The sequence below is a fragment of the Calonectris borealis genome, chromosome 7, assembly GCF_964195595.1.
Source record: "Calonectris borealis chromosome 7, bCalBor7.hap1.2, whole genome shotgun sequence".
NCBI lineage: Eukaryota > Metazoa > Chordata > Aves > Procellariiformes > Procellariidae > Calonectris > Calonectris borealis.
In genome coordinates, this window is record NC_134318.1 from 6,868,239 (window position 1) to 6,877,077 (window position 8,839).

The following is an 8,839-nucleotide window of genomic DNA, read 5'->3' on the forward strand; positions in this document are numbered from 1 at the left end:
TGGTGGCAGAGAAAAACCCCCTTCCATCTGTCACCTTCGCGAGATGCCACCCTGGGTGTTGCTGCACCCCGGATTTTGGGCTAAGCATTAAACCTCCCCGAGGTTTGCCCCCCGCTTGCTGCACCGCCAGCCCCCCGGCACCCCGGGACGAGGAGGAGGGAAACAACCAGCCGGGCTCACGGGAAGACTTTATTTGCGGTGAGATGCTCCCCGTGCACGCTCAGGACCGGGTGCCGTGGGCGTCCCCCCGTCCCGCGGCGGGGAGGGACGAGCCAGCACCCCGCTGCCCCTCACCACCGCTGGGACACCCCCGGCGGGGATGCGTGCGTGAAAGGAAATCTTTGCCCCCAAACTCACTCATTTTTTGTTCAGGGGATACTTAAAATATATATATCTGTCATCTCCAGCAATCGGCTGGACACAAAATTAGTGTGCTGCAAATGTCGTGCAAAGCCGGGCATTGCAGGTAAATTTAATCGACTTTGGTTTTTTAACTGGTGACCGGGGGGAGGGGGGGAAATAAAAAGCCACCCCAATTTGAAGAGGGACCTACAAAGCGCTGGGCTTGCCAAAAGCCAACGAGACCTGCGGTGCGAGGCTGCCAGCGGCCGGGAGCCGGCGTTGGTGCAGCAGAAACCGTCCCAGCCCATGGGGACGGATCCAGGTTGCAGGATCTGGGCTTTACAAGCGGTTCAGGGTGGGATGGGGATGGGGATGAGGATGGGAATGGGGATATGGGTGGGGATGGGGATATGGATGGGGGTGGAGATTTTTTGCAGTTGCCCTGAGAGACGTCAAGGCTGAATCCCCAGTCCTGAAAATCCTAACGAGTCCCTTAACCTGATTTGGAAATCCAAGCCCCAGGGGTGGAAAAGGAAGCAGCAGAGGCGGCTGGGGTGCCCCACAGCCCCCGCCGGGGTGGTGAGGCCGGTGGGCTCCTGCCATCGCCATCCTTGGGTGCAGGCACGTCCCAAGGGAGAGGGTCCGAGATCCTGACCCAAAACGGCGGGGCAAGCCCAGCCGGCCGGGAAGGTGGCTCCTAGTTCCATAGGTGACGCCGGCAGTGCTCAACGGCCTGCGGGAGAGATGAGGAGGGATGGCGGGGGGAGGCAGGGACCCCCAGCACCCTGCCGACCCAGGGGAGGGGACGTGGCCGACACTTACGTGGCACTCAAGAGCTGTGGCCATGTTCTTGCACCAGTAGTGCGGGCCCCAGGCACAGGGGTCCGAGCCCAGGAGATCCTCCTCGGATGAATCACAGGCTCTTATTTTCTGCATTGCAAAGGAAAAAGGGGGGAGGGGGGAGGAAAAAACCCCATGAGCACTCTTTGACCCCACTGCCAGCCCCCCCCCAGCCTTGGCCAAAAGATGCCCGTCTCGGTCCGGGCACCCGGAGAGGGTGCAGCCCCGGAGAGGGTGCAGCACCCATGGCATGGGGACACTTACGGTGCAGACGAAGGTGGGGTCCATCATCTGCACGAGGAGCCGCATGGCTGCTGGCTCGTACTGGACCACGAGCGCCTCGCACTGAGAAAGGAGAGAGGGGGTGAGCCGGGCGCAGGGGGGTCGGGGGGCCCCTGCCGGGCTGGGTGCTCCCCCCCCGGCTCACCTGGCTGGTGAGCGGCGTGGGCAGCAGCTCGCAGCCCTTCTCCAGCACATCGCCCAGCTCCGCCAGCGTCTCGTTCTTCAGCAGCTCGTTATCGAAATAGGTGATGAAGATCTGGCAGACGTTGCAGAAGGCGCCCGCGCCCACCATCAGCTGCTCCAGTGCGGCAGCCCCTGCAGGACACGGCGGGGTGGGGGGGGGCCGTTAATACCCCCCCCATCACCCCGCTCCCTGGGGACCCGGTGTCTGGGTGCCACCCCGGGTACCCCCGGCTCACCTCGCTGGGTGTCCCCGCTGCGGGGACAGCAGCGCAGCATGGTGCAGACGGCCGCTGGGTCGGTGGCCTCCAGCAGCATGATGACCACGGCTTTGCCGTAGGAGTCGACGAAGTCCTTGCACTGCCCGATGACGCCGTGGGGCAGCATGTAGCACACCTTCTCGATGTCGTTCACCAGTTGCTCCTGCCGGGAGAAGGCGGGTGGTGGGAGACACCCCTCTCCTTGCTGCAGCCCCCCCTCCCAGCCCACCCCCCCCATCCCCGGACCGCCGCGGCGGGGCTCACCTCCGTCACGTTGTTCTCCAGGAGGCTCTCGGCCGCCTTCACAGCAAACTGGCACATCTCGCACAGCGGCGTGGTCCCCTCCCCATCCTGCCGGGACAAGGTGGTGGGACGCGTGCCGAGCCCCCCCAGAGCCGCCCCCATCCCGCCCAGCCGTCAACCCCCGCGAAAGACATATTCCCCATCTTGGAAAAATGGAGAGGCTTGAAGGGAAAAAAAAAAAAAAAAAAAAAAAAATACAGCTCCCCTTTCCCGGAGTTTGGATTTTAAGGAGCGCAGCAGAGTGGGGGGGTCTCCGCTTACCCCCAGCGCGCTCAGGACCTGCGTCACCTTCTCCGTGAGCAGCGTGTGGAGGGGCAGCGCCGAGGCAGAGGAGCAGAGTCCCAGCTGGCCGCACAGCTCCATCGGGTGCTGGGGAGAGAGACGTCCCGAATTGGGTGGGGATCACCCCCCCCGGAGGGGGAGCCTGCACCCCACCCCTGCCCCACGGAGGGCGATTGCAGCCCGTCGGGGTGCGGGTCTCACTTACCTCAGCCTGCTGCCGGTGGAGGGGCCGGAAAATGGCGAGAAAAAAATACAAATAAAAAAGAATTACGGCAGTTGCAAGCCAGAGAGAGGGGAAAACATATTTAAAAGCTTATAGGAACATAAAGCAGCGGGATTAATTAAAAAAAACAAGAGCAAGGTCCCGCTTCTGCCGATGAGGTCCCCTTGTCTGTGCCCACCCGCCGCCGGGGAGCCGCTCACCCGCTTACCAAGTGCCGGAGCAGCCGGGCGGCCGTGTCCGCGTACTCGGCCAGGTAGCTCTTGCACTGTGCAGGGAGACAGGGCGTCAGCGCCCGAGGGGGGACACCCCACCACCCTGCCCGCTCCCCGGGCACTGCTCGAAAGCAGGCGCCCGCAATGCTCCCGTGCCGCGGGGACATCGGGGAGGAGTTGGGGAGCCCAGCAGGGTGCCGGCACCCTTACCTGCTGCGCCAGGTCGGGCGCCAGGCCCTCGCACGCCCGCTCGCCGTGGGCCACCAGTAGCCGGGCGAAGGCGGCGTCGGTCCCCAGCTCCAGCTGCACGGCTGCCACCAGCTGCAGGCAGTGGCTGCACACCTCTTCCATCTCCTGCGGGACAACACGGGCAGGGACACATCGGTACCCCCCCAAATATAACTGAGCCCCCCACGCCTGGATTCGCAGGGCTGGCATTTAAATGCCGGTCGCAATCTGGGGCAACTTTTTGGCCAGCATCTCTCTAGTCCCCCCCCCCGGATCCTGCAATAACCCGGCCCCGAACCGGTGACACCCCTAATTTCATCCATGCAGTATTATTTAATATATTTTTTTTTTAATTATTGTTCAATAGGTGCTGCTTAGGTGATTCTCGCCCTTGAGCAGCACCGATGGCACTCGTGCCTGTGCCGCGGTACCTGGGCCTCGCCGCGAGGCAGGTCCTGGGGGTGGAGCAGGAGGGGCACGTTGGCGATGAAGGGGGTGACCAGGTCGGCAAAGTCCTGCGCGGGTCCCGCGGGGGCCGGCGGCGGCTCCTGGAACTTCAGGGCCCCCGTGGGGCTCTCCCGGGGCTGGCACAGCTTGATGGTCCCACACACCACCTTCGGGTCCGACTGGGGGAGCAGAGGGGTGGGGGCTTGGGGCTGCCCCATCGCCCTGCTCCCCCCCCCATCCCTGGGTCATTTCCATCCCCATCTCCATCTCGCAAAGGTTTTGTCCCAGGCTCCGAGAGCCTCCCTTGCCCTGCGAGCCCCCAAGACATCCCAAACCATGGAGAAACGCAAACCCACGGGGGTCCCCCCGCCAGTTACCAGCACTTGCTTGCCCAGCTGGGTGAGGATGAGGATGCCGGTGTCCACCATCCTCTTGCACTTGACGGACCAGTCCTGAAAGGGCAGGTACTGGCATTTCTTATCCAAGAAGACCCGCAGCTTTTCCTAGGTGACAAGGAGAGAGCTCAGGGCCGGGCTGGCCCTGTGGCATGGCGGGGGGGACACGCCAGCCCCGCACCCCCCGGTTGTGACCCACCTCGGTGCAGTTGTCCTGCAGGATCTTGCCCATGACGGAGACAGCCACCTGGCAGAGGTGACACGGGATCCCCTTCTGCCGAGAGAGGGGACGCGTCGGGATGCTGCCACGGCACCCGGACCCTCAGCTTGCTCCCCCTCAAATCCCACCCCTCCTCCACAAAAACACCCCACCAAGGGGCACTTGGGAATATCTAGGGGTACCCACTCATTTTTGCCACTCAGACTCCCAGTCCTACCTGAGCCCCCCCAGTTCGGCAGCCTTGCTGGCTTACGTGTTGCTGCTTGAAAGCATCAGCGGATGCTCCTCTGGGTGCCCCGTTTTGGGGCGGCCAGGCTGGGATTCTCCCCCCCCTCCCCAGCCCCACGTTTTGGGGCAGGATGGGTGCTTCCCTCCATCCCCCCGCACCCCGCCGCTCCCGGTGCGGTTACCCCCAGGGCCTGGTCCCAGACGGTGATCCGGCACAGCTCCAGCGCCCCGCACTTGGCCGCCGTCGCCACGTCGCGACACCAGTCCTCCGGCCGCTCGCCGCACTCGTGGAGGGGGCTGGCCCCGGCTGCGGGGGGGGGGGATGGCGAGAGGAGACCGTCAGCCCCCCGCGGCACCCCAAGACCAGCTCCTGCACCGCACCAACCCAGCACCCACCAGCACCCCGACCTCAGCCCTGCCCCCCCGAGCCGAGGGCGATGCTCCTCACCCTCCCGCCGTGATTCACCCGCAGCTTTCGCAACGGTGGTGGGGTGGTTGGGTTTGCTAAATGATTTTTTTAAGCCCAGCAAAGGTCGGCTTTGCTGGGCCGCTGCTTGCTGCCAGCTTTTCCAATGGGATGTTGCAGCCAGCGTCAAAAGCAAAGTGAATTTGGGGGATAATCCTCAGCCTCGCGGCACCCTTCAAGATGCTGGGGAGGCGGCTGCTTATAAAACCAGCAATAAATCTTGCAAAATGAGCAAACCGGGGGTGTCAGCGCTCAGCCCCGTGCAGCAGCCGGTTAGCCACGCCGCGGCTCCTGGCAATGATTGAGCAACTCCAGTTTTGGGTGGGTTTTTGGTTTTGTTTTTTTTTTTTTTTTTCCATTTCCTTCCGACGACAGCATTTTCTCCTGGCTGCAAATCCCCGGCGTGGCGGCGGTGGTGCCCGCCCCGGCAGCGCGGTGGCATGGCGCAACGCCGGCGGTTTAATTGCCACCTTGGCGTGTTGGGATTAATTTGCGATGGGGCAAGTGTTTATTCCCACCGGGGGCTGCGCCCACCCAGGATGCGGCCGGGGAGGCGGTGAGGAGCCGGCACAACCCAAGCCCTTTGCTGCCCTGCTTCGGCCGGGAGCTGCTCCGGGAAGTGGGGGGGCACATGGGGAGCAGCACACGGACAGACGGACGGACGGACCCTGCTGCACACCCTCTTGCAGCTGGCTTTTCTAAGCAAAGCCCACCCCCCCCAGAGCATTCGCAGCCAGCTTTTACCACCCAGCCCCGGCCGTATGATTTTGCACAGCAGGAATAAAGCCAAAGGCACAAACTGCTCCTTCCACCCACCCGGCCCTTATCAGGTTTCTCCCCAAAAGCTGCTTTTCCTGCACGCCAGATTCTGCCAACGTCATCGGCTCATCCACAGGACGTGTTGGGGCAGCGGCTTGAGAAGCCCGAGGCCACCCCGGCAAGTCCCTGGGGGTGGGGGCTGTGGGGAGGGGGCTCCCGAGCCCCCCACCAGCCCCGCCTGCTCCCGAAAGCGCTGGCGCAGCTCGGCGGGTGCCGTTTCAGCCCCGATTACCCCATCAGGCTGACAGCAGCACCGGGGCAAGAGCAAGCCCCGGGGCAGGGCGAGTCCCCCCCCAGTTTCCCACACACCTCTCCAGCAGCGCAAGGCTGCGGTCGCCGCATCAGCTGAGAGATATATATTTATATTTTTTTTTTTTAACCCCGGCGCTAGCATCAGTGCGAACAGGAATGGCAAGTCAGCGGAAGCACCAAAAAAAAGAGGAGAGGGGAGGCAACAACCCACAGCTTGTTTCCACGGACACGAGCGTCTCTCGCAGTCCCATGCTGGAGACCGGACCCGCGGCACAACGACGCTGCCGGCAATGGCATGGGGGGGTTTTGCTGGTCTAAAGGACACCAGTGGTTTGGACCCGCACCCCTCTGGTTCACGGTGGCTCTCAGCTCAGTGCTTACTCCTCGCTCTGCTCAAGCTGAAACTCGGGCAACAAGTGCTAGGCCGGAAAAATAATTAATAACAATAATAATGCCCATCTGCAGAGAGCAGAGGGAGCTTCCCCGGGTGGAAAGCATCGCCACGGGGCAAGCAACCAGAGCAACCGGTGCCCCGTGAGCTCTCCTCCACGTTTCAAAGCCGTGCCGGGGCCACCTCGTGCTGACGGGCACCCAGGCAGCAGGACGAGGGACGATGCCGTTTTTGGCAAAGCCCTGGCACGGAGCGGGAGGCGAGGCAGGGATGCTCCCGCGCTGCCGCAGTGGCCCCGGGCCAGCCAGTGCTGCCCCATCCCCAGCTGCCAGGCCCCCCGGTTGGTGTGGGCTTTGCTGAGGGGGGATCCAGCACCGAGCTCCAGATCTGGCAGGGCTGTGCCGGCATTACGCGGAGCCCCGGAGCGTGCCGGCAGAGCCGGCAGAGCCTGGCGAGCAGGTTGTGACGTAAACCCCGGGGGTGGCGGCGTGGGCCCCAGCGCCCCAGTTCCCGGCTGGGCGCACACCTCTCTTACAGCAAAAACCGTAAATAGACTCTTCCCAGCACCAAAATCCTTCTCAAAGGTGCGCAGCGGCCCCCGGTCCCGCAGTCCCCCCCAGCACCCCGTGCCCTGCAGCCAAGTCGCCACCGCAAGAGCAGCCGCCGGCTTCCAGGGCAGGCGTCGCCCGAAGGACGGACGTGCCGAGCACGGGTGAACTTTCCTGCTCTGCCTGTTGCTGGCTGGAGCACCTCGGCATGTCCTCCCCCACCATCAGCCCACGCGTGCGCAGTCACGGCTCCTCCACCGCAAAGCCGGTGCCTGGGCAGGTCACATTGGAGGAGACGGATGGGCCGAGCCCGGGGTAATGAGGGCGCAAAAGGGGTTCTTCTCTCTAAAAGGGTCTTTTTTTGCCTACAACAGCAGGGATCCATGGCTTCCCCAGGGAGAATTCCCCTGGCATAAGTGATTTCCCCTCGAGCAAGGACCAGGGGTCAGAAACAGGCTCTTCCCAACTTGTTTGCTGCGGATGAGCCAGTTACCACTTTCCCATTCTTATCGGGGGGATACCGAGGGGACGGCAGCGTAAGCTCGTCCGCAGGTAGGATTTGCTCACAGATACCCAAAGCCCCGGCGATGAGAGGTCTCCAAAAGTGCTCAGGGCTGCAGCACCGCACCCATCACCCTACCCGGAGCTCGGCAAGCCACAGGGGAAGAGGTTTCCTGCCTCCCGCACCTCTTAGGAGGCCCCTAAGGAAAGGGGCAGCGTCAGGTGGCACCGCGGTCACTCCCTTGTGCAAGGACAAGAAAGCCGTTTCCCCCAAACGGCGCGTACGCAGCCCGGTCCCAACGCCAAGGGCAACAGACGAAGGAGCCCTCTCCCCCGTGCTGCTGAGACGCCCCATCAACTGGCCTCCCTCCTTCCATACCCCAGCAAAACACCGGCTCCGTCCGAATCCCTGCTGCCCGGAGAAGGGAGAGAGCAAACCGCTTTTTGCCCCGAGATCATCTTTAAGGGCAGAAGTTGCAACGCTCACGTCCAGGTGGGCAAGAGGTAAAGCAGGCGGTGGTGCCGCCTGCCCCAGTCCTCCTCTGGCATAACTCCAAAACCAGGGAGGGACGAGGAAGCACGCTATGGAGCTTCAACACCATAGCTGGGAACAGTTTTGGAGTGCAGAAGGGTTTTCCGGGCTCTCCTCCAGTCCTACCCCCAGGCCTGGCCTTACCTTGGTAGGAGCCCAGGCACACAGAAAGGATCAGCACCCAGCCACTCCATTTGCTCTCCATGCCGTTCCTAAGATAGTCCTCAGTGGCTGGTTCTTCTCCTGTGCTGCTCCCAGACTGAGGAATCTTGGATGGGTTGGGAGAAGTAGTGAGAACCCACACCTACGCAGGGCAATTACCACACCCCTCTCCTTACGCCTTAATTATAAAATCATCACCAGCCTGCAAGTGGAGGGAGGGACCAGAGCCAGGCAGGTATTCCCGGGAAGTCAAAACCATCCCAGAACCTGCTGCTCAACGCTAACCTCGCCACTCCTGGCTGCACAGGGTGGGCACGGCAGGGGAAAACTGTCCTAGCACCACTGATGTAGCGACCTTCTGTGCTCTTCACTCAATAGAGCATCATGCCTTACAAAAAGGTCAGCAGTGCAGGTATTAAAGACCAGTCAATTTAGGACGAGTGAATTAACGGTGTATTTAGAGGCAGCCAAGTAGTTTGCTTAAAGCATCTGAAAGACATTTTATTCAAAATAAAGCAAGGAATGAAGGCAAAAGGAAAGCCACATTAAATGCAAGTCAGCACTGAAGCCTGATATCAAGCAGCTTCAGCAAGAAATCCCTCCAGCCTGCGCAAGGCAGAGAAATTGCAACACGGGGCTGTTGCCTCACATCAGGCATTGCATTCGTCCCGGGAAGAGAGCAGCAGCGGCAATCCCTGGCAAGCCTCTATAACCTGCAACTGCGCT

General features: G+C 62.2%; 1 protein-coding gene across 1 annotated transcript; it reads right to left on the reverse strand.

Moving 5' to 3' along the window:
- Positions 1-172: 172 nt before the first annotated feature.
- LOC142084079 (prosaposin-like) lies at positions 173-8,242 on the reverse strand. Its single transcript, XM_075154163.1, has 15 exons — positions 8,096-8,242; positions 4,625-4,749; positions 4,194-4,268; positions 3,977-4,102; positions 3,584-3,778; positions 3,135-3,278; positions 2,921-2,977; positions 2,695-2,703; positions 2,469-2,576; positions 2,169-2,255; positions 1,884-2,067; positions 1,610-1,779; positions 1,447-1,527; positions 1,165-1,272; positions 173-1,075 (listed from the first exon to the last, which is right to left on the reverse strand). The coding sequence occupies exons 1-15, from the start codon at positions 8,154-8,156 to the stop codon at positions 1,040-1,042; spliced, it is 1,566 nt and encodes a 521-aa protein (XP_075010264.1). The 5' UTR covers positions 8,157-8,242; the 3' UTR covers positions 173-1,039.
- Positions 8,243-8,839: the final 597 nt, after the last annotated feature.

Excerpts from the sequence above, each read along its gene's own strand:
- LOC142084079 (XM_075154163.1), bottom strand. The coding sequence starts at position 8,156 with ATGGAGAGCAAATGGAGTGGCTGGGTGCTGATCCTTTCTGTGTGCCTG. Across the intron at positions 4,269-4,624 it reads TCTGGGACCAGGCCCTGGGG|AAGGGGATCCCGTGTCACCT; the intron begins GTAACCGCACCG and ends CTCTCTCGGCAG. Across the intron at positions 1,076-1,164 it reads CCACAGCTCTTGAGTGCCAC|GCCGTTGAGCACTGCCGGCG; the intron begins GTAAGTGTCGGC and ends TCTCTCCCGCAG.